The sequence below is a fragment of the Lissotriton helveticus genome, chromosome 6 (genome assembly GCF_964261635.1).
Source record: "Lissotriton helveticus chromosome 6, aLisHel1.1, whole genome shotgun sequence".
In the NCBI taxonomy this organism is placed as follows: domain Eukaryota; kingdom Metazoa; phylum Chordata; class Amphibia; order Caudata; family Salamandridae; genus Lissotriton; species Lissotriton helveticus.
In genome coordinates, this window is record NC_136067.1 from 612,945,885 (window position 1) to 612,972,055 (window position 26,171).

At 43.3% G+C, this 26,171-nt stretch overlaps 1 protein-coding gene across 1 annotated transcript in view; it reads right to left on the minus strand.

Annotated features, from left to right (window-relative positions):
- Positions 1-16,054, minus strand: part of COX7A2 (cytochrome c oxidase subunit 7A2) — a 41,123-nt gene extending 25,069 nt beyond the window's left edge. Inside the window, exons 1-2 of the mRNA XM_078648075.1 lie at positions 15,905-16,054; positions 8,313-8,402 (exon numbers count right to left, since the gene is read on the minus strand). Coding sequence (XP_078504201.1) covers positions 8,313-8,402; positions 15,905-15,922 — 108 coding nt within the window. The 5' untranslated portion in view covers positions 15,923-16,054. The remainder of the gene's footprint in view (positions 1-8,312; positions 8,403-15,904) is intronic.
- Positions 16,055-26,171: the final 10,117 nt, after the last annotated feature.

Consider the following 26,171-nt stretch of genomic DNA (forward strand, 5'->3'; position numbering starts at 1 on the left):
CTACAAGCAGTAAAAAAGTGGTGGGAGGACTCGACGAAGTACCTAGGAATATACATCCACTTAGACACTACCCAAATAATTGGACTAAACTACGGCCAGGCCGTACACAAGCTCGAGAAGCAGGTGGAAAAATGGCTGTGAAACCCCCTCTCGATTGCTGGCCGCGTCGCCCTGATAAAAATGATTATCCTCCCCAAATTCCTGTACAGTTTAATATATCCCCATACCGCTCCCGAACAGCTTCTCTTCGACATTGCGCACTCATCTCATTAGAATCATTAGACTCAAATGGGAAGGCCAGAGGCCCATTGGGAAGTCATGACACTACCTTACCTTACGGGGTGGTTGATTTGGTGCTCCTAATTTTCAGTTATATTTAGTCGCACAATGCAGCTATGCGCACTCCTGGTTCCACCCAGATGCCAGAATCTCGTACCTACGACCGGAGGCAGGCTTCCCCCAAGGTCCCTGCGACATATAAACTGTATCGACCACCAGTTGGGCTTGGAAAAAAACTGATTAGAATTACGAGGGCTCCCATATTATACTCTCCTGGCTTCCCAATTATTAATGGCCATTGGATCCCAATCACGGGTGAAAAAAATAGTGCAAAGAACGCCATCCAAATACGACCTAGATAAACTTGGGGACGCGTTTACGGGAGGGCAGGCTTTCTCTATCTCAGAGGAGGAGAAATGTTATGAGGCAAAGTTTATGGATAGATTCATTCTCAACAGGGTACGTTCGGCGTTGAGGACGCTACTACCGGGTTTCCCACTGGAACCCGAACCATGGTTATTGAACGTGCTGTATGCAGTCAAAATAAATCTCCCTTAACAGCCGTCAAACTGATCCACTTCAAATTTCAACAGCAACTCTATATTACTCCAGGGAAAATTCATAAGATTGACCCGAACAGACCCCACCTTTCCTTGAAATGTGGGGCTCCTCATGCAGACTTTGCGCATCTCACTTGGAATGGTGGTAAAATTGAAGCATACTGGGCAGAAATCTTTTGCACGTTTACAGAAATGATGGAAAAGGAAATTACACACAGTCCAGAGGTCGCATTGATGGGCTATGTGGTTAATTTCCCGAAGGGGATTCGGAAATTTATTGCCATGGGGTTAATGTTGGCCAAGAGAGAAATTGCAATTAAATGGGGGGAAAAACTGCACCATCATTAAAGAGCTGGTTAAACAGCCTGGCATTTTCACACGAAAAGCGATCTGTATATCAGCACCTTGCCTAGATCGTCCCAACCAAAAGACATTTGGGAACCCCTAAAAGATTACGTTGCAGTGTCACACTCATTAGCTACTTCACCTCAGGAACATGGGATTGTCCCAACAAAAGTGGGCTAATTGGGATGTACACCTACCGCCGGTAGATCCAACAAGGAGTGTAAAACCTGGAGACAAATGAATGCTCTGCATGAATCAATGTAATCTGAGGGGTGTGTTCAGTTGGGCGGGTTGGTAGGTCGCGGGAGAACTATGTTATTATTCCAATTTGCAACTGTTGTCAAGTTTGTCTGATATTGGTGATCTACTTTCTGTATAACCGCATTCCAGATAGTGCTTTATATTACGCAATATGTATTAACATATTCAGTGATATACCTGTGAAACTGATAAGAAACTTTTTTTTTTTTTTTTTAACGTTTTCAGCGAGCAATCTGATTCCGAAGAGCTATCAGGCTTTTAAAGGGAATAATTAACTTGCCATTGGTATTAGTGAAGTGGAGCAATTCCTAAAAACATCCCAAGCTCTACACGCCAACTTTTGCAAGTGTAATGTTTGCCACTTCTAAGTCTTTCCTTATGGTACTAGAAGCTTCGAAGGAACTGGTGCAACAGAAATCCAACAGGTCTGCTTTCAAAAAGTGCCTTTACCCTTTTGAATCCAAGTCAGCCAAGTTCACTTCAAGGGCACTTCCATGTCTTCTGGCTGGCCTCTCAAAGAATACCCTAGCCATCACATGGCAAGAGTCTATATAGGATTGGTTACTGAAAGATTCGGCAACAGAAGGGCTAATCTTTAGTAAATGTGAGGGGAATAAAAGTCAACCACCTATCCCATCATTCACCTCCTAGTTCTGTACGAGTTTCCTTTGATGTTACAAGATGGCACTTGGTGAGTCACTAAGAGGTAAGGTTGGTTTGGCCCTCCAGCCCAAGGAAAGTAACTGAGCTGGCACAGGCATACTTAACTGTCCACATAAATAGGCACCTAGAATGTGCCTGCACATTTAGTCTTTTTCAGGCTAAATTATGTAGAAGAATCTAATCTGATAACCATGTCACCATACTAGAGATCCAATTTAAGAATTAATATGGGACATGCAGCAGGGCAACCAGGTGTCAGTGTAGCTTTCAAAGTGGCATGACAGCCATTTTAGACAGTGTAGGGAAATATCCTCACACAAAAGTCCATGTCTGTACATTTACAGCTGGCTTAAAATGGGCTAATTAAGCTTTCTCCACTGTTAAGATGTGACCACAATACAAAGTCAAGCAAGTCTCACTGTACTAAAAAGTCAACTTAAAAAAAACAATATAGTAGCATATCTGTGCCCCAATTAGTAGATGCATGAAAAATACAAAGAAACAACCAATTGCAATGCAATAGGTCTCGCATTTACGAGAGTTTAAGCTATTGATATTGTAAATGACAGCGCCATGTATTTGTTATTTGATTTTTATACAGCGCAAATTACCACTGGTCTCTAAGCGCTTTAGGGAGGAAGCAGAAAACTGCAGGACAGCGAGCTAAACAGATGTCCGTGTTGCTCTGAACAAATGCGTTTTTAGCAGCTTTCTAAAAGGGAGCAAGGCAGGTTCCCTATGCAAGGACTCTGGCAGGTCATTCCAGATCCTTGGCAGGAGAATCGAAAACGCTCTGCCCCCTTTAGTCTTAAGGTTGAAGCTAGAGGAGGCTAATCTGCAGTGCTTCTAAGGAACGCTGGGTCCATCCCAGCACGTACTTTTGTACTCTGTCTTTTATATATTGTGGGGCATCTCCGTATATGGCCTTGTGGGCTATGCACAAGCTCTTAAAGTGAACCTGCTGTACTATCGGCAGTCAGTGTAGTTTATGCAGCAAGGGGGTAGCTCTTGTGCGCCTAGGTAGGCTAAAAATAAGCCTAGCTGTGTCATTTTGGACCACCTGCAACCTCCGTAATAGCTTCTGTGGGATGCCTAGAGAGCATTCCCATAATCATGCCGGGAGATGACCGTGGCTGATACAATTGTTTGTAAGACGGAGGTGGAGAGAAGCGGGACCAGTTTCCGTAGTTGCCTGAGCAGATTCATGCATACACCTACCACTGTCGATACCTGGCTAGACAGCGACAGTTCAGAGTCAATCTTCAGACCCAGGCTTTTTACTACTGCTACTGGGGTTGGTGCCCCGCCCAACTCCAGGGTCCAGAACAATTCACACCAAGGGCTATTTTGAGCTGGAACAATAAGCACCTCGGTTTTGTCTGGGTTAATTTTTAGTGAATTCACTGCCATCCAGTTTACAGTGCAAGTGAGAAGATTTCTCACGGATTCTTGAGCCTGGCTGGTATGATCAAGGTGGACCAGGAGTTGGGTGTCATCAGCGTAATTAAATACCTGGCAGCCCCTGCCTGTGAGCGCCTCCACCAAGGGCTGCAAATAGATATTAAAAAGAAGTGGAGACAGCGCAGAGCCCTGGGGGACTCCACAGGTCAGGGAGCCCAGGGTCGGCACCTGTCTCCCATTTGGACTATTTGGGTACGGTTGGTCAGGAAGGACCTTAGCCATTGGAGAGCTTGTCCTTTTATGCCCAGATTAGACAACCGGTACAGCAAGATGTCATAGCTGACCGTGTCGAATGCCGCTGAAAGGTCTAATAAAATCAGGGCACTCGGAAGTCTATTGTCAGCCCTACGTCTGAGCTCATCCAGAACAGCCACCATCACCAGCTCAGTGCTATGGTGTGCCCTGAAACCCGCTTGTCTAGAATGTAAAAGCTGGTGGTCATCTAGATATTTTGAAAGGGATTTCAGGACATCATGTTGTAGTATTTCAGCAAGAAACGGGAGCTGTGAGATGGGTCTGTAGTTTTTTACGGCTGACGCATCCGCCCCTAGTTTTTCCAACAGGGGAGTGACCCTTGCTTCTTTCAGTATTTCTGGTAAGTAGCCCAGATGCAGGGACTCCTTGAGTAGTTCCAGAGTCTGCTCTTCCACCCTGGCAGGGCCTTTTGAAAAATGCCGGGTGGGCAGGGTTCCAGTCTCGAACCGGATTGGATTTGTTTGGCCACTGTGGTTAAAGTAACTTGGTCGAGATTTGGAAAGCTGGCCAATTGGCAGCTCTGGCCGGTGGAGTGCGAAGGGACATACTGGTCTAGGAGACTATGGTCTATGGGATTAGCAGTGATTTCTGAGACGATATCCCGGACCTTATGAATGAAAAATTCCTGAAATTCATCACAGGTCGGCAAAACTCCCGTGACGTTTTTCTCCCCTACTTGACTCAGTTCTTTCAATATTGCAAAGATCTCTTTTTGTTTATTTCCTGCCGAAGTAATCCTAGTTTCGTAGTATATTGCTTTTTTCTCCAGGATGGCTGCTTTATATCTCTCAAGGATGATTTTATAATTAATTAGCTCCAAAGGCTCATACCCAAGTCTCCATCTCCGCTCAGCTAGCCGGAGTGTTTGTTTTTTCTCCCTTAGGGACTCGTCATGCCAAGGGGCTCCTTTCCCTTTATCTCTAACCCTCTCTAATTTAAGATTTAAAAAGCCAAAACATCCAGCAACCTAATGGATGGACCTATTGACGATAAGCGATAGCCTTTTTATTCGTCAAGTATGTATGCCTTGAGATTTACTTGTATTTTATTGTGACGCTTGTTTCCAGAGCCACGTTTTTAGAATCACGTCACAGTACTTGTGGCCATGGTCGATGGAGATGTGCTGTAAGTATCTTGCGCATGTCCACAGATACGCTGATTATATAACCACTGCAATTCTCTCTGCCCAGTCCGGAGTAAACTGTACCTGCCTAGAAGCAGTCCCACTGGCGAGGTTTGAAAGCTGATAGATGCTTTGTTAGTTCGGTCCTAGTTGGTGATTTCCTTTAGCCCCCAGTCCTGATGAGGCCCAGACGAAATGGCCTGAAACGCGTCGACCTGACATAGAAAGAAGCCCGTACTACTTACATCGATATATAAAGAAAATTCATAACACCAGTGAATAGAATAAACAGGATGAAATGTAAGAGTACCCTGAGAGGTGTTGATATGAGGGCTATCTTTGTTGATATGAGTTGCGATTTGTAGTTTTTTGTGTACAAATTGGTCGTTCGCAGCCATACTAATATCAGGGCAGTAAGGAATCGGTTTCTTGAGATATAAATGTATTTACATATTTGTGGTTTGTATTTTCATGTATTGTATGTAAAAAAAACTTTTGATTTGCTTTTGACAAAATATACATATACATATATACACACACATATACATATCCTTTATATGTGTGACACACACACACAAAATGGATGTATAGAGATATACATCGGACTTACAGCCCAGTGTGAGTGTGTCTATAAATAAGATAATTGGTCTTTAAGAGAATATTTTCTCAGTGATGGATTAATTCAGGTATTCGTCAGATGTATAAACGGTTTGTTGTATCTATTACGCTGCATCATTTTTTTCCCTTGTGGTTTCCTTTTGCCCAGGTGCAGGCGGAGTATTAGGGCAAACCCCTTTTTTGGTACGAAAAAACCAAATAAAAGGCAGGCATTGTAAATGCCAATAGCTCAAACTCGCGTAAATGCGAGACCTAATGCATTGCAAATGATTGTTTTTGTGATAGCAGGGGTACACAATCTGCAACTTCACTGGACCCAGAGTACAAATAAATTGCGAACATACTGGTTTGAGTTTGATGATGGTCGCAGGGTTTCATACATGTCTAGAATAAAAGGTTTTCTGTTTTTATTCTAGAATTATTGTTCACACACCCAAATAGATCGGAGGGGGTACAAAGAGAAACTGGAGCAGAGGACAGAAACTGGGTTCCATTTAATGGGCACTTGGGGACAGTGCTAATTTGAAACGTGCGCTTGGTGGGGGAAGGCGCAGTGTGCTGTCTTCCATGAGTAACATTGCAGCTGGGATGAGGCTACGGAATTTGGGGAATAAGTATAGCAGGCTCTGTCGACTGCAAAAACTCGCAGTTGCTCATTTGGTAGCCCCTAGTCGGCCAAACTGTTTGCGGGGGGACACAAGAGAATGAAAGCGAAACCAGCGCGTAGCTCGTGAAAGGGAACCACGCCGATAGAGAGAGCCTGCCAGTAAATATAATAGAAAGAACCTGCCATTCTCTGCGGAGACCAGACCCAGTCATGGGCCCAGGCAGCTGCAAGGAGCAGGAAAGGCACAGACAGCAGTGCCCCTTGCTCTGAGGCAGGCTGCAGAACAACCCTCACTCTCCATCTGCTAAGAGGCAGGCTGGATCCCTGTGACTGATTGAGAGGGGGAGGGAGAGAAGAGAAAGTAGGCCGAGGGTCCAGGAAATACACAACAAACACAATACCAGCACTGCACTTGTAAAATGGTAGCAGCACGGATGTCAACTATTATTAACAAGTAACCCAGCAGTAGGCAGGGTAGGGGAGGCAGCAGTAACACAACTGGGGTGTTAAGAGGAGTGGGAGAAAGAATGCTATATTTAAATGCAAGAAGCTAGGGTGGTAAAGCTGAGCACAGACAAATAGTAAAAGAGCAGGAAACCAAGAAAGAAAAGGGTCCCCCAGAGAACAGATAAAGAACCATAGAGGAATGAGAGAGTGCTAAGCCCCTGCTCCGTGGGAGGAACAGAAGAGAGAAAGGAGGGACAAAGAGGATGCACTGACCACTAGCAAGCAAGGATTTTTAAAGAAATAGCAAAAAAGAGGATGGACTTTATTCACACAGACTGATTACTGCAGGTCTTGAAGAAGCAGCTGCGCTGTCTAGCTCGACCTAAAAACAAAAGAAATTGGGGAGGGGAGATGGGTCTTTGAGAGAGTTACAAGGTTATACAAACAAAATTCTTTACCACTACAGTATAGCTGACCACTCCTTGTGTGGGATTAGATGTACAGAATAGTTTAACTTACCGATGTAAAACTTTCAAGACTGACACAAGCAAGAGTCCTAAACAAGCCTAAGTCTGAAATCCTTCAATGCAAAACCTGCTCCCACATTTTGGAGGACATAAGCGCAATTCTTCAGCCAACTACCAATGACCATGTTAATACAGTTATTCAATACCCATAAACTTCATTATGAATACAAAACGGTCATCTTAAAAAAAGAGATAAAAGATTAATACCACTCCAGGCACTCTCACCTTAACTAGGAGAAGGAATGGAAAATCTCACCTCGAGAAAAAAAAAGTGCAGAACCACAATACACTAATAAAATCCTAGGACAGGCTCTTACAAATTATTGTTACAGCTTTAACTAGAATAAAATATCAGAGGTAAGACAACAACCATCAACACAAAGCATACACTATTACAGTAAGACGGAGTCTCCTTCACCACGATGTGTCTCAATAGCCCTTACACATCCACTAGGACAGCAAATGGCCACCATCAAGTAGCTGCCTCTGACTGGTAACCTACTCTCCAGCATACCTATCAGACGCATAGTGCCAACGTTGACCGACTACATCACAAGATCATCCCTATTACCTGCTCATTCTCAACTACCACTTAAGGACTGTTTCTCGTCAAACGAGGATGCCCCAAGATGCGTTTACAACACCATATATTCCTGCAGCATTTGCGCACATAACACTCCTGTCACAAGCACTGCAAAACACAGCCCTAAAATAAATGTGCAACCTTACCTTGGAAAATGAATAAAGACCTTCTCCCAGATAACTTAGCATCTTACTATTTTCTCCCATGTCACCCGCAAAAAGGGCCTGGCCTAAAGTCTTCCCCTGTTTGAGTTCTTGAATCCTCTCAGAGAACACCTGGCCACTATCAAGATCTTATTTATGTTCGTCATTTCCAGCATCATGTAAAAATACAAAATGGTTATTCATCCCGAGTTTACATCTTTTTCTGACTTAAAATCACAAAGATGTGTGCATCTGACTTCTCTACCGCAGCTTCCAACATTTCAGTGCCATTCTCCCTTGCCCATCTTCCACCCCAAATGACCCTTTGTCTCTACAAATCACCCCATCTACATTATTTTCGTAGACAATTTTTTTGTCGAGACTGAAAACATGGTTGGCAGTGTAAAATGGTATCACTCATCATAAACTGACAAAAGTACCTGGAAAAGCTTCTGTTTCTCTAGAACTTTGTTTTCAAGCCTTTTCCTTGAAGTTGTGGTAATCATTCTCCGAGAAATCTGACGCAGCGCCTGAAAGAGGGTACCTTATTAAAAAACAATATGTAATCGCAATCTATGTTTTTCCATACTAGCTTTCCACTAGCAGGAGAGCTAGCATGGAAACACAACAACTACCATACTACCTCTACTGCTGGGATATCTCTACATTTGGTAACTGGTTTCTTAGCTTTATTTTTAATGTTCCCAAGCAGCAAAAGTAAAATAATTCAACAGAAATACAGACCATGTATATGAATTTACTACTCACAATGTATGCAGCCTTTAGACAAGCAACTCTGGGGGGTGTAGGTGGAGAACATTTATTAATTCAGAACCTGAGTGAGTTGTATTAATTATTGAGTTAAATGTTATGCACTGCACAGAACATCGACAAATTCACAAACTCAGGACAACTATTTAACCGACTACTAGTTGACAAAAAGCTTTACAACATTTGGCAACATTAGCCTAAAACCAAAACATGTATATTAAGGTGTCTATGCGAAGATAATGAGGTAGGTGAGTCAGCTCTGCAGTGACCAATTCAAACTCTAGTTAACATTTATTGATTTCTGACTAAAGAAGCAAAGGCTATCTCCAACACACGTGATTTCGATTTTAATATTTACCATATTATAAATTGAAGTTATTCTTTGTTACCAAATGCAAAGTTGAGACTTGTGTTTGGCTATGAATCTATGATCACAGGGCACAACCTTTTCTTTGCTCAAATGTTTGTATTTTATAGAACACATGATAGTGCTTTGCATCTGTAATTTTTGGTATTTACTAGACTAAAGCAAAAGTGCTCAACTACTGACTTACGATAGATTTCATTTTTTTGTACGAAAATGTATGTAAGTAAATTCAGTCTTTTAAACACCAAAACACTGTTTGGTACCTTTTCTCTCGATGTATAACCTATATAGACCCATTAACTGTAAAGTACTTAAGCAATCATTCACACACACTCAATTTAGCATTCCAACTTTTTGAAAACCTCATACATAGATATCCATGTGTACATACCCTCTAATAAACGTACTCCTGTAGACAATCACTTGAGTAGATCTGGGTTTCGAGAAAAAGAAAATATTTTCCATGCAGAAATACCCTTTGGGTACACTCCTAATATAGTTGGCAATAGTAATGTTTCCCTTTCGACCTCGTAAACAAAACTACTTCTGCAGCATAAGTTCCTTAGCAGAAAAATGTTTGTAAACTTCAGCAAACTTGTGGGTGCCGATTAATTTTGAACACTGGTCTCCCTGCGTACCTCTTTCCAGACCTTACATGTATACCAAGTACTGCAGAATATCTGCCTAAAATTAAAACCCATCTACTTTACATTCCTCAAGTTTATCAGGATTTCAAAATCTATGACCGCAGAATGTTTTTATATTTTCATCAAGCAAATATAACCTTACTTAGATAACATTAAAGTGTGCCCCAAAATCTAAACGGAATCCGAAAATTCAAAAACTGCCTATGAACTGAAAAGGTTTTGAGGTAAACAACCCACTTCAAGGCCGTCAGACAACTGGACATCCTACTAAAATTATTTCATTTTAAAATGTGCGGCTTCTACAATGTCTGATCATCACAATGAATATTTAGATATCTATATACTGCGCGATAAACAACCAGAAAACGCTTCCGTGCCAGTTTTATCGCAGGGATTCTGAGAACAGCTATGAACATGTTCTTGCGGAGCTAAACGTGTCCGGTTTATGGCTCGGTTTAGGACTGATACCAAAAGTAGAAGTTCAAGGCTCTTTTCTGTTGCAATAGTTAAACTGGGAGGGTTTGTTTTTCAAAATATCTCTTTCAACATTAAGAGTTTGAAAATATTTACTAGATGCCATGGAAACTGCACTCCGAAAGAAGCTAAATGTTTCACTCTTTTATGTCTTTTAATTGGAAGGTAATACGGTTTACCTTCAACTGAAACCATCTTCACCTAGAACATTCTAGACGACCACATGGTTGTACACGGTTTCGAAATCTTCATATTGACTGATCCATAACTAAAAAGTCATAACTTGGAGCAATTCAGTCCAATCTCGCTCACAAACTTTTTTTTTTTTTTTACTATTTACAAGACAGCCTCTTGTGCACCCTAGTTTAAGGTTATTAATTCTGCAAATATTTGGAATACGTTTTGGAAAAGGCCCTAAAACTTTTCATATTCAAGCTGAGAAATGGCACAAAACTCATTGGAGTAATCAAACAAATATCAGAGTACTGGGAAAAAAGTCGTGTGTCAAAATTTGAACGTGGGGTCTGTTCACTCACTCCTAGGCTAGGTTTACCACCTGTCTTGGGCTAGACCTGATTAAAAAAAGCTCTATCAACGCTTACACGGGAATTAAAACATGTGATACTCTTTCCTAGCTCCATTCTTTCCCAATGCCAACGTACACAAAATTGTTTAGGATCTAACTTTAGTTACCTGCAGCCAGAGCAGAGTGAGCCTCAGATCCTACAAGTCATGGGTCCATAGTACTTAGCTTTAAATTCTGATAGCAAAGAACTACAAACCACTGGTAGACTCCTCTCACCTGCCACTTTAGATCTTCCGATAAAACGAAGAAGCAATTTATTAAAAGGCATAAATCTGAGCAGATTATTATACCCGTTGACAAAGTGAAGCTCATAGGAACACAAAAAATATACATTATGAGCTTCCAAAACCTGGAGATGGGTATCAAGACTGCAGCATTCACATTAAGTGTTCTGTAACGTCAGGTTACAAAATCATGAGGAAAAGATTTGCTGAATACGCTGACCAAATCGGCAAAATATAGATTAAACAGCTGTGCAGTCCTTTCAATTAACGGACATAAACAAGGCACCCTTCAAGTTAATGGTGCCAACAAGAACCCCAACGTTGTCATGCCCCCCATCCCACAAAATGTAATCTAACCACTTAAAAAAACATTTAAACAATGTAAAAATAGGCATAGAGCAGGGGGCTGGATTGTTTAAATCCATCAAATCCGAATGCTTACCCAAAATAAGTAGTGGAAAAAAAACTGACTGCATAATTCTGTTCTTATGTTTACTCCAACTGATAAATCTGTAACGGTAGTGCCCTTGATTTTCAGATAGTTAGGACTATGCGAAGACGCTATAGCCCTACAGTAGCTCTCCCTAGAGAGGTTATTGGGGCTGCGAGCTGCAGTAGGAACAAGAGATCGTGCTAACCTTTGCGCACTGTTTACAGGCTGTGTAAAAAAATTATTTAGAGCGTTTTTAGCGTTTTTAGCATCATACCGCTTTTTATTCTGGGGGCTGTTTTTTAGAAGGGGGAATTGATATAGCAGGCACACTGACACTCTACACACCCTTGCCTCTTAATATTGTACTCAAATCCGCTTTGTTCGAGATTTTACTCGGCGGTGGGCGCCATCTTGGGTGAGGAAGGCGAGGTCAGCGCTCAAGTCGGGCCGGCCTCCCGCCCTCCCACAGTATTTAGGCGCGCCCTACCCAGTGCTCTCTGCCCTACAGTAGCTCTCCCTAGAGAGGTTATTGGGGCTGCGAGCTGCAGTAGGAACAAGAGATCGTGCTAACCTTTGCGCACTGTTTACAGGCTGTGTAAAAAAATTATTTAGAGCGTTTTTAGCGTTTTTAGCATCATACCGCTTTTTATTCTGGGGGCTGTTTTTTAGAAGGGGGAATTGATATAGCAGGCACACTGACACTCTACACACCCTTGCCTCTTAATATTGTACTCAAATCCGCTTTGTTCGAGATTTTACTCGGCGGTGGGCGCCATCTTGGGTGAGGAAGGCGAGGTCAGCGCTCAAGTCGGGCCGGCCTCCCACCCTCCTACTCCCCATATTATGTGTCGCCCAACCAGACGGCGCAGCGGGCTGGCGCAGCGGGCGCGCCGGAAGCGCGCCGAAGTCGAGCCAAAGTCCAGCCCGTCTGCGCCCGTCCGCGGCAGTCCGTGGCTCGGGGCCACATCCCCTGGCAGTTCTACTCAAATTACCATAAGGTATGGCAGACACGCACTACTTGCTCTAAAACCAGTCACACCTATCGATTGCATACACGCAATGTCTGCCCAGTCACTTACAGAATGCACAAGGTGCCGCTTTGTACCCCTTCCTCAAATCCCTCACACTTCCTCGGGCCCTATCATCAAAGCTGCACTATTGAATTGTAGATCCCTACGGAAGCATGCTTTAGAAATCTATCATCTACTAGAAGACCTAAATCTTCAGATCCTCTTTTTAACTGAAACCTGGCTAGATGATCACTCGGATCCGGACATCATCCAGGCCATGCCCGACGGCTATTCCCTAGCCAGATTGGACAGACAGAACGGCAGAGGAGGCGGCATCGCCATAGCCACGAAAGCTCCGCTAGTCTGTTCCCTAGTACACACTCAGGTTGATCACAGTGAAGCCGGCACCTTCACAATTAACACTGGCCCCAATCATTCGATCTCTGGAATTTTGATATACCGACCGCCAGGTACACTACATGAGTTTACATCAACCCTAATGGAAGCGGTCACTCATCTAGCACTGAGGAAATCCAGACTGTTAGTGCTGGGGGATCTCAATGCTCATTTCGAGGATCATCTAGATAAAAACGCTGATGATATCCGGATGGAATTGCAATCTATTCAGCTTGATCTAATAAATAATGAGCCTTCCCATCAACTAGGACACCTTCTAGACCCCGTTTTTAGCAATTGGCAGGGAGTGCATACCTCTGATCCTATACCCATACCCTGGTCGGACCACTACATTATTCCCTTCACATTGCAGCTTGACAAAACGGAAATTGTTAGGCATCAATCCCTACGATACAAACGAAGGAAATGGAAGAACTTCTCCCTTGATTCATTTAAGCAAATCGTACAGGACGAAGGCCCTCCCAAAGGGATCGACTGTGAGGCAGCTAATGACAATTTAAACAACATTGTCATTAAGGCCCTAGACATCACAGCCCCAAGTCGTACCCTGTCCAATGCCAGGAGATCTAAAAAAACTGCTCCTTGGTTCAGCCAAGAACTGCAAGTCATGAAGACGGCTTGTAAGAAACTCGAGAGAGCTTGGCGACAGAATCTCTGTGCTGATATTAAAATACAATATAAAACAACACAGAGAGAATATTACAAATCAGTTCGGGTGGCCAAAGCAGAGCATTATCACACCCGCATAATGGAAGCAGGCAATTCCTCCAAGGAACTGTTTCTTATATATAAAGAGATATCCATAGTGGACGTGACCTCCCCCGCGCACAATGACTCGGTGGAAGTGTGCAACAATATTGCTCAATATTTTGCAGGCAAAATACATAAAATCTACTCTAGCTTCTCTAACCAGACTGATCCGGCCACGAATTTCATCGAAAATGACAAACTTGTAAATACACCTGTTTGTTTAAACTCTTTTACAGTCCCTTCCTATGAAATCCTATACAAAATGTGCAAAAAAATTAAATCAGGATCCCCTAGGGATCCAGCACCCCCGAAAATTTTAGCCGAAGCCTTTCCTGTACTAGAGCCTCATTTCAGGCACCTATTACATGCTTCCTTCACTACCTCCTGCCTTCCGGAGGAGTGGAAACAGGCAATAGTATTACCCATTAAGAAAAAATCAAACATCAGCCTGGACATAATGGACAACCTGCGACCCATATCCCTGCTACCCTACGTGGCCAAGTTAGCAGAGAAAATCGCTAACAGTCAACTTATGGAACACCTTGAGAACCATAATGTTTTCCACAATTCTCAGTCGGGTTTCAGAACTGGCTTCTCTACGGAGACAGCTCTCCTGAGGGCCACTGAAACCCTACGTGAAGGTGCAGATAAGGGAAAGACAATGGCCCTTATCATGCTGGATCTCAGTGCCGCTTTTGACACTGTAGCACACACCATCTTGCTACAGTGTCTAAATAAAGCGGGCGTCACCAACAAGGCACTGGGTTGGCTGAAATCTTTCCTGATTAACAGGACCTTCCAGGTTCAAAGAGGGACTTTCCTCTCCGACAGGGTGATGCTAGAACAGGGGGTTCCTCAGGGCTCTGCCCTGAGCCCTACCCTGTTCAATCTCTACATGGCCCCGTTGGCGGAAGTGGTGCAATCGTTCGGCGTAGAGCTTGTCTCTTACGCCGACGACACTCAACTTCTCATATCCCTGACCCATGCCCCTTCTAAGGAAGCTGATAACTTCAACGCCTGCATGTCCAAACTAGCTATGTGGATGAATGAACACTGTTTGAAATTAAATGGGACAAAAACAGAGGTCCTCATTATGGGAGGAAATGAGGTCAAATGGACGAAAGAATGGTGGCCCAGTTGTCTGGGTCCCCTGCCCACGCCCGCACAAGAAGCGAAGAACTTAGGTGTATGGGTGGACAATAAACTGTCCTTTGACAGCCACGTAAAGAGGACTGTTGGCAAATGTTTCGGGGTGATGAAAACCCTCAACCGCACCCTCGACCTGTTACCCACCAACTCCAGGCGCACCATGACACAGGCATTAATAACGTCCCGCATTGATTACGGGAATATACTACTCATGGGTACTTCAGTAAAAAACATAAACAAACTACAGGTTCTACAAAACTCGGCAGCTCGCCTGGTGCTAAGGCTTCCCCGCCGTGCCCCCTCACGTCCTTCTCTAGCAGCCCTCCACTGGTTACCAATCAGTAAGAGGATTGCTTTTAAAGCAATGCTATGGTGCCATAAAATAATTCATCACAGAGCGCCGGCATATATGTCTGATCTGGTGTCTGTGTACGAACCCAACAGATCTCTCAGATCCAAAGGAATGGGTCTACTGAAAACTACCTGCCCCAAAAAAGCGAAAATGGGTGGCAGATCATTCCGCACCTTAGCCGCCAGGCAATGGAACCTCCTGCCTCTAGAGATTAGGTTGGAGAGTAATGAATTAGTATTTAGGAAGAAGCTGAAAACTTGCCTCTTTGCTGTGTGAAATGGCTCTCTCTTTCCTCCCTCTGCTGCTGCTGTCTTTCTCTATAGCGCGGGGACACGCCGGGAGGTGTTACCATGCGCTCTACAAACTCCTTTAAACAAAAATAGCCATCGTGGTTGCATATTACACAGCCATCGAAGTCGACATTATGAGAGCAACACCTTCCATTTATCCACATCATGCTTATTGTTGTAAGGTTGATGGGTCTCTGAAGAGACTTTCATTTAGACTTTTCGATTCTAATGTGCTCAGTTATTACTAATTAAAGTAAAAGTCGATACGTCATTATGGCTAATACAATCAATGGAAAGTAGTCGCTATCGTGTCGTGATACTGTAAAGCCAACTTAAAAGTAATACTGTAGACAAACCTTAATTTGGAGAGCTAATTTCTCTCTATCTCTCGTTTAACCCCACAGCCCTGGAGGAACTGCTGAAAGTTGAGTCACATTGAGAGAAATAGCACTGGCTTCAAGGACAGTGTGAACTACCCCAGCTTCCAAACGCTCGTCCAATTCCCAACACCCATGCGAAACAAAATATCCGCTCTGTGCCTCGGAGTGCGCCATTAGCTTACCGTAAGGTTCCGCAACATCTTGGCTCACGCTTAACTAGACACCAATGAAGGAAAACCTACTCCCACAGTCCTCCTAGCAAGGGCACCTACAGAAAAGAGGCGGAAGTAGACAAGATACTAAATCCGCTCCTGCGCAACTACAGCAGTCACGCACTGCACTATTTACTGGATTCGGGACTCGCGTCCAGAAAAGCGGCCTTCTTAAGGTCAGGCAACTTTATTTGTTTCGATTGCTATACTCGACGTCACCCGATGGTTAAATTACGTACTTTGTGCCTGACTACAAAATGAATGCCGAGAAGGTTAAACGTAGCCTCTGTCCACTTGTGTGTCGCACTCGACGTCATAATATAGACGAAATGGCTTTAGCATTGCAGAGGCGTTGTCATTAATGCGGAAACAATCGTCAGGGAATCCGTGTTAGGCGTCCCCTGCAACGCTAACCGCGGCATATAAGTGAATAATTTACGTTTTCATAATTTCAGTGTAATTATGAGAGGCATTTCAACGACTATGAGTGACACATTTCAAAATCAAGCTATGAAGACGAAGGAAACGTAAATATCGGACATTGTGCTCGTTTGCGCATCGAGATTGTCTGAATCATATTCAAACACACGTTAAAACCCATGTTTAAAATTACCCCCGGTGAAATTGAGATACAAACCGCAAACGTAAGCAGGAAACCAGAAAGTCGGCTGCACTCTCCAAACGCTTGAAATTAATATCCCGTTTTCAGTTGGTAAAATAGGAATATTCGCAATTAATTCCTACTTTCACGACATGCACCGAATAATCTGGCACACTATACACATGGTTACTTTAGTTTAGAAGTACACTGATGTAATCGAAGTAAAATGGTAAAGACTGACATTGGAATTGTAGAGATTATTTATTGTAGTAACAGAGTAGAACTGGTGTTCCCATCAAAGGCTAAGAAGCAACTGACAGGTTAGGAATACAAGAACACCAAGTTGCATCATGACATCAGTAAAGTTAGAATGTTCCAATTAAAGAGAAATGCACACCAGAACAAAATAAGAGAATACAACATATCCTCATTCCTTCCATACTAAAAAAAAAACCAAAGCACACATAACAAAACAAGAAAAATAAAAAGGAATAAAGGAAAGAACATATGCCCACATTTTCCGCACAGAGACTTAATTGCACACAAAATCATGAAGATATTTAGGTTGCCTTCTGATCCTTTGAGGTAAAATAAAAGTATCACCACTAACAGTATCTTTACTATTCTTTCCAATTTCTTTTCCCTTTTCCAATTTCTTTTCCACTCTTCTCCTCAACCAAATCCGATTCTGACTGTAAACCACCATGTTCTTCACATTTTGCTTTCTTGTACAAGGCAACCCTCCTCAAATTCCAGTGTTCACCGTTATAGAGTGTCACAAATTTGTCATGAACCGATTTAATCTTAAATGGACCTCTAAACTTAGTTAGACCCATTCCCACACGCATAGCTGCCAAGGTTTCAGATTGCATTGTGTGACATTTTTTTAATTTCATTGTAATTATGAGTGACATTTCAATGGCTATGAGTGACACTTTCTTGCAAGCAAAATCAAGCATGAAGACGAGGGAAACTTACAAAATATAATAAATTACACCCATTTTTGGACCCCGACCGAGTCTGTAATAGGGCGTGAGAGGCCCCAACACGGATCTCAGCAGTCAAATGACTCTCGGATTTCGGCTGCCGCAGAGTCACAGCATGGCATGGTTGGGCAGTACTGATAAGGCAGCTGCTAGATCAGTACTGAAGCTTTTATTGAAGTAGCAGGACAGTCGCTATTGTTACCTGGGGCAAAGGATGAGGATCCTTGTCTCTTTTAGCCAAAGAAGCCCATGTCATGTGAAAGAACCATAGCTAATTCCGTTTTTTTGGGCTACAACACTTTCTATGATGGTATTTTAAGCACATACTTACACTGGTTTAAGTAAAACCACAAGTCCCAGAATACAATGTGTTGTAAGCTAAAAAAAGCAGAACTCACAAGAGTCTCACATGGCATGGACATACTTAACAGATATGTGCATAGCAGAAAATAGTTCCTGAAGGAGCATTGGTCTTAATTTCGGTAGTGTGTCATCCTAGGAGAGTATGGGCATTTTTAAATTGTTTTGACATTTTTTTAATGAAGTACCTTTTCAATGTGTAGCTTGGATTCCTGCGCACGTTTGCATCATTCCCAATCAAAGCACTTCACTAACCATTGTGGAAAGAAACAACAGATTGCTACACAAAAGTCTTTCTTGAAGCAGAAATAAAGCAGGACTGCATTTTTTAAAAAGAAATTCTATTTACATATAATATCCTTTTTGGAGATACCCAGGCAAAATTGTTAAAAGAACCTGAAACACGTTGTGTCGGAGTTTGAAACAAAGTGAAGCACGTTGTGTAGGCAGGGTGCTGTATTAGTTATAACTGCCCTGAAAGCGTGTGAATATAAAATACAATAAAAATGTTGATAGAAGTTATTTTGTGCAGAAGCCCACATTTCACTTTGACAATGATGAATGAAATGTGTTGATTATGACGAGGCATTTTAGGGTTCATCTGCCACAGAGAAGCAGGCCGGCTTCAGTTTATCAAAGTGGAACACTTAAGGATTGTGAAACGACTTTTGTTCAACTGCCTTCAACTTGATGTGTACAATAAAGATGTTACTATAACGAAGTTCAAAAGAATTGATTAAACTAAAAAATAATCCGTTTGTGACCTCTCCCTCAGTGCATATTCTAGCTCGCACCTACCTTTCTGTGTGCTGCGCAGCACTCCCGCCCACCCTCTGTTGTGTAGGATAAGGATCTCTCTAGGGGATGAGTCAGCTGATTCTTCCATAGTTCTGTCAGATGGCGAGAACTAACAGAGGCCGGGCTCCTCCATGAGGTTCTTTCCCTGCAGAGAGCGGGAGGCTTGACATCGGAAGTGGACGGGCCTCCGAATCGGAATGGGAAGGCGTGTTAAAAGAGTCTCAGTGGTACAGAGGCACATAGTCATACGGTGCTCTGCTTCACATCAGCTTGGGGGCTGCAGTCATTGTCTGGATCAATGTGCAGGCACAACACAGACACTAAGTCCGTACTCAGCAGCTGAGTTGCTGAACCTTCACGGTACACTGTGCCAGCACTGGACGTTCGCTTGCACTGCAGTGTACCAGAGAGAGGCACGATCAGCCTATAATTGAATTCAATGCCATGCTGGCGATTTTTGACGGCCCGGTCGGGACAAGCAGAAGGCAGTTCTGCGAGCGCCATAATTACAGCGCAGGCTCCGGCGATAACCAGTCCCTTGCCCTGTCTGCTTCCTTCTAAAACAAACTCCCCGCCTTGGCAGCAGGCTGTGACGGCACCCCACGGCGCCCTGCCCCGGCTGTAATGGTAGGAGGCTCGGAGGCATTGCACACCTCCATAAAGTCAGGCTGTTTGAGAACTGCGCTGGTGGACAGATGATGCACGATTAGCTGCCTGCGAGCAGCCTCAGCTAAGCTACGAGGCGGCAAGAGCACTGCGCGCATGCCACGGGCAGGGGCTGCCGGCTGTCAAACTCCATGTTATTACAGCTTTAGGCAGCGCTACACTGAGGCTGAGACACTATGCAAATGCGTGACAAAGCATTTCAGTGCGGTGATGCGGATCACCACACTGAAATGCGTTAGAGTCACGCCTGATGCGTGATACTTGGCAGGACTGCACACGGCCAGGTTTAACCTTCACCCAATCATTCACAGCCAGCCTCCTCACATCCAACCCCTCACAAACTTCTGAAGAACCTTCACCCAAAACAGCCAATCCAATGCACTCTTTCATCCACGCCGGAACTAGTTTGGTACCGGCCAAACGTCCCCTCATCATATTGAACGGAACTTTACCAGTGACTCCATTCAGTGTTGTCCTATACGCCCAAACTAAATCATTAACCATGTCTCTTACACACCCACCAGAACTCACCGCCATCTGAATCGCACCCTTCACCATACTGTTAGCCCTCTCAACAATACCATTTCCTTGTGGATTGTACAAAGAAGTTCTGGTGTGAACAATCCCACACGCATCTAAAAATTTCACCATATCCATTGAAACCAATTGGGTTCCATTATCTGTTATCAGCCTAACAGGGTAACCCTCCTCCCTGAAGACTTCAGTCAACAAGTTAATCGTCGATTTAGTCATAATCTCTTTCGTAAATTTCCCTACCAACCACTTTGAAGTTACATCAATCAAGACAAACCCAAACCTCATTTCTTGACCCAAAGAATAAAAAGGACCAATAAAATCCAGGCACACAGTATGCCAAGGCAAATTTGGATTATCAATTTTTCCCAAGTTCCCCAGAGACCCAACTCTCAACCTTTTCTCACTCTCAAAGCACTCTGTACACCTCTCAACCCACTCCGAAACCTGCTGGTCCATGCCCGGCCACCAGAAGAATTCCCTAATTCTTCTTTTCTTAAGGGATTGTCCCAGATGTCCCTCGTGTGCCAACTCAAACAAAACAAATCTTAATTCTTGAGGCTGGATGAATTTATCATACTTCATCATGACATTTCCTTCATCATCAAGAATTGACAAATCCTCCAAAATCTTCACGTATGGACGCACACCCATAGGCAAGGTACTTCCCTCCTAGGACCTTTCACAATCAACACTTTAACTCCTTTTAATACCTCGTCACTTGCCATATATGAGTTCCACCTACTCTTATTGGTAGCACCAGTGCACATATCCACCAATTCGTCTATCGCTGCCACAGATCCTTCAGATTGCATTGACTCAACACCCGATTTGTCCACCACCTCCCAAGGTAATGGAAGTCTGGATAACCCATCTGCCTGACCATTCCTCCACCCTGGAATATACTCTACCCTATACAAAAACTCTTGGAGTTTAGCAGCCAACCTAGCTAACCTCGCCGACCCTTTTCCAGCACCACCCGGTGACAATATTTTCACCAACGGTTTATGATCTGTCAACATCTTGAACTCAAATCCCCACAAGTACATTCTGAAGTACTCGCAGCCCCAAGCGGCTGCCAATGCCTCACGTTCAATAATGGAATAATTCCTTTCTGAAGACGTAAGTGTCCGTGACACAAAAGCCACCGTCTTCAACACTGAATCGTGTTCCTGTGCTAACACCGCACCAATACCAACGGCACTGGCATCAACCGTCAACACAGACTTGAGCTTGGTATCAAATGGGGTTAAGATTTTCGCCCCACATATCTCCCTCTTGATGTTAACAAAACAGTCATCCTGCTCATTGCCCCACACAAATCTACAACCCTTCCTTAGTAACAACTTAATCTTCTCTGTCTTCGCTGCAAAATTCTCCACAAACTTAGCGTAGTATTCTATAAGTCCAAGGAACGATATCAATTGGTCCTTGTCACAAGGTGCCGGTGCCTTTCTTATTGACTCCAAAAGATCCCTCTTCGGCCTCACACCCCTAGAAGAAAGAGTGTAACCCAAATACTCTACTTCTTCAACAGCAAATTTGCACTTCTCTTTCTTCAATGTTAACCCTGCTTGCTCCATCTTATTCAAGACCTCCTTCAAAATTTTGATTGTGTTGCTCAACAGTCTCTCCAAACATCAAAACATCATCCTGAAAGTAAACCACATTACTTATTCCACTCAAAACCGACCCCATCATCCTTTGAAACCCCCCCGCTGCCGATGCGAGTCCAAAGGGCATCGGGGTAAACTGGTAAACACCCTCAGTAGTAATAAACGCAGTCAACGCCTTAGAATCCTTGTGCAACCTAATCTGATGGTACGCACTCCGCAAATCCAGTTTTGAAAAAAACCTACCACCCTTCAATGACAAAATTAATTCTTTGATATTTGGCAGTGGGTAATTATCCACCACAATATTCTGATTCAGTGTGCGAAGGTCCACACAGAACCTAAATTTGCCATCCAACTTGGTCGTGATCACCACTGGCGAAACCCAACGTGAAGTTTCTATTTGTTCAATCACACCCTGCTCGAGCATGTCATCCAGCATCTTCCTCACTTCTTGTCTCCCAATAAATGGTACTTTCCTCACTTTATGCTGCATCGGAACAGCATCTTCCCTCAACACAATTTTGTGTACATACCCTTTCAGTTCATCAATACGTTCAGCAAATAAGTCTGGCATACTTTCAACAATCATTCCAGCAGTCATCTCATCCACAACCATCACCTGTTGACTTGCTCTGGGGTCAATGACAATATGAAGGTCATACTGGTGACCCCACCCTAAAATTGCTGGTCCCGAACTCGCAACATACACCTTCCCCTTAACAGAACGTCCCTGAAACCCAATCGCAGCCATCATATACCCTAACAAATCTATACACTCTCCTTGGTATCCACAAGGGTTGATATCCTTCGGCAACAAAACTGTTCCCTTCCAATTCTCCTTGAACAAGCATTCCGGGATTATTGATCAAAACGAACCTGGATCAACCATCAATTCTACATCTCTTTTATTGATGTTGAAAACAGCTCTAGGTCTACTTTTCCTTCCATTTTCCATATTCACTTCACCCAAACATAAAATTTTATCTGCACCTTCAACACTCTCCACAACATCAATCTCACGCTTCACCTCAACAATCGCCACCTTGTCACTATTTGTCGTCTTACACATCCTCGAGAAGTGCCCCTTCTTTCCACACTTTCTACATTCTTTGTCAAAAGCAAAGCAACGCTTATAGTCTGCATTATGTTATGTACTGCCACATCTGCTGCACATCCTCCCTTGATATCTCCCCTTCTCCACGTTGTTGTATCCTCCTCCATTTCTCTTTTCCGTTTTGTCACTGACTTCAAAACCCTTTTTATTAATCACCGCAACTTCATTTTGCGCCACACAGGACACCCCTGTACCGCTTCCATTCTCTCTCACACTCTTTTTTTTCCCTTCTCTTTCATACACGCAGTAGATTCCTCAACAACTTTAGCTATATCTATAGCAGCTTGAAGTGTAGGGTTCTTTGCAGCCCACAATTTTTCTTGCATTTTTTTGTTCTTACATTGGACGATCATTTGATCTCTAATCATTTCGTCCCTCATTTCTCCAAAATTGCACTTCAAAGAAAATTCCCGTAATCTAGTCACAAATTGGTCCACTGACTCCTCTGCCCTCTGCGGCTGTGTGTAAAACTTATGTCTAGCCATGACAACATTCACCTCCTTCGAATATTGTTTCTTCATCCTTGCTTTTGCCTCAGTGTACACATTGGTAATTGCTCTACCATCTTGGTTCAAACCCACAGGTAAATACTTAAAAGCATGCTGTCCTTGTTTTCCAAGAACACTTAATAGCAAGGCTTTTTTCCTTGTAGCGCTAAAGTCCTTACCATCCAAAGCCTCTATGTAATTTTCAAAAATATCAATCTATTCATCCCACTCTATAGGTGGTTCTCCGCTTAATTGTAGAAACATAGGAGGTGCGATGACACTTGGATTCTCCATTATCTTGCTGCTTAATATTATACACACTTAAAGCACTTCCTCCTTCTTAGTTCGTAATTAAGCGTAATAGCGGTAGAGTACTCTTACTTCCAAACAAAAAAGTTTTCCTCTTTAAACTTCCTCTTACATAGAATATGTTTTACTCACTTCAAATATCGCTTTTAACTCAATCTGTGGTAATTTTCCGTTCATGAAATGTACTCTCTACTCCACGCCAGCTCGTCCGGTTGTTGCTTAGTAACAGCTCCTGCATCCAATATGGCCACACGTTTCTTACGCTGTACGTATACGTCTTGTCTTCCAGCGCATGCGTGTCAGATCTCTTAAACGTCACTAAACTCTCCTCGGAAATCAACAATGGATGCACGCTACCAGACGCTCGCTCAGACGCCCGCTCATGGAGTTTGTGAGTACATTCAAATGATGCTTCGTTGACTCTCGTTAAGTTGATGAGCACATCATTCCATAAAACAAGCAAGTTAACTTTAAATATTGAACAGGCAATAGTCACTAACTTCCGATCAATAAATCCTTTGTAGCGCTCTTCATTTACCTTCGCGAAAGTTAATTAAAGTCAAAGTCACAGAAAGGAAAACTTGCTCACCGCTTAGCTATTCAGCTTTTCTTCACTTTGAGGCTTGGATAGTTCACCGCTCCGATGTACTTGCTGAAAGTTTCTCTTTTCTTTAACAGCTAAACATCTCCATTATATTCAAGTTTCAGCACTATACTTTTAGATGTAGTTTTCTTATCCACGCGCTTTCCTTGGTTCTTTTCCATCAGTCGAGTATTTTTCTGCTTCACTCACTCTGTACCTCACTTGCTTCGTAAGCCCATCGTCGCCATCTGATGTAATCGAAGTAAAATGGTAAAGACTGACATTGGAATTGTAGAGATTATTTATTGTAGTAACAGAGTAGAACTGGTGTTCTCATCAAAGGCTAAGAAGCAACTGACAGGTTAGGAATACAAGAACACCAAGTTGCATCATGACATCAGTAAAGTTAGAATGTGCCAATTAAAGAGAAATGCACACCAGAACAAAATAAGAGAATACAACTTACACACTCAGAATGATAAATTAACCGGCCTCTGGAGCCCACTCTTTGGACCAAGACACTTCCTGCTGTTTCGTGAGATGTTAAACTGTGCCTTGCTATGTATTTATTTTTTTATTTTATTTATTTATTGCAATTTTACATAGCGCAAACATTACCCGAAAGTGTCAGAGCGCTGTACAAAAGAGCCAGTTGCGTTTCATAAGGACTTTGGATTACATGAGTTACATAGGAGATATAAACAGGAAAAATTGCAAATGTACAAGTTGTAAAGTCACTCAAGGAAGACATACACACAGATAAACTCTACAATCACATAGAAATGGTAGTAAGTACAAAGGTCTACTACATATACTAGCTGTTAGAGTTATATATACACAAGTGGAGTGAAAGGAGGGAAAATTGCAAATGTACAAGTTGTAAAGTTACTCAAGGAAGAGATACAAACCGATAAACCCTAAAATCACATAGGAATGGTAGTAAGTACAAAGGTCAACTACATAAACTAGTGGTTAGAGATAAAAATATATACAAATTGCAAATTCACTCAGGATTACATATATTACATATTTACAGAGGAGTTCTTGCCATCGTTCAGCCAGGTATTCAGGGGGCAGGGGAAGGCAGAGGGGGAAGAACAGAAAGAAATGGAAAGGAAGGCAGGTAAGGACAGGAAAGTGAGAGTGAAGCAAAACGGGAGAGGGACCAGAGATATTAACAAGATCGACAACGAGGAGTAGGTCCAAGACGATAGAAAGGTCGCCCAGCTGGGATAGTGGAAGAGGTCAAAGATCACTAAGTTGGCGGATCAGGGACAGGGGAGTCAAAGAAGAAAGTCACAAAATGGCGGGGTGCATAAGAGTCCAAGACAGAAAATCAAGGGAGCAAATTCCAAAAACACCAAAAGCAAATTTCGCGGAGGGTAACTAGAGGGGGAAATGAGCAAGAGAGTCAGGAGGGGGAGGGCAGTCTGTTACCAAGTCATAGCCGCACTGTCCATGAGCAAAAGTTGAGGACGTGCCTGAAGAGCAGTCCGTAGCGGTCCAAGAAGCGGTGGCCTTCGGCGTCCAGCGGCAAGGGCGTGCGGCCACTCACCACACCCTCCAGGAGCGGAGTCTGGGTAGCGCTTCACCATCTGCTCCTGCGTTATGTACAGGTAGACTAGCTATGTTGACTAGCTAGTAATTGAGCTCAGACCAAGCTCATACTAATGCATTTGTATTGTATCCTTGTAAAGTATGACTCCAGTATTAATGTAGATAAGATTTATTGGCAACTCTGCCAGAACACAATAGCAAGTACAACTTAATACAGAAAAAGCCCAGATTCAACTGCCGTTCACCAGAACACCCACAACCCTGAATTCTAACATGACCTCATAGCAGTGGTTCCCAATCTGTGCGCCGCGGCACCCCAGTGCGCCATCAAAAAAGATGTGCACCAAGCACACATTTAAGAACCAATGACAAGCAATAAGGGTAATACCGGGGGTGAAGGTTGCTGCACACAAGGATTTGTAAATCGTGGAGGTTTATTCTTGCAGTTCAAACGCAGGAGTTCTGGACGCCGGAAAAGTGAAAGCGCTGCTGCACCTTTATTAGCAGTTCAGGCAGAGCCTTTCTGGGGAGGAGGATGGGGCCTGAGTGGGTCACACAAGGTCTGTAGGCAGGTAGACAGGGGTGCCGGGATTTAGGTCAGTGAGCCTGGAATGAGACTCGGAGG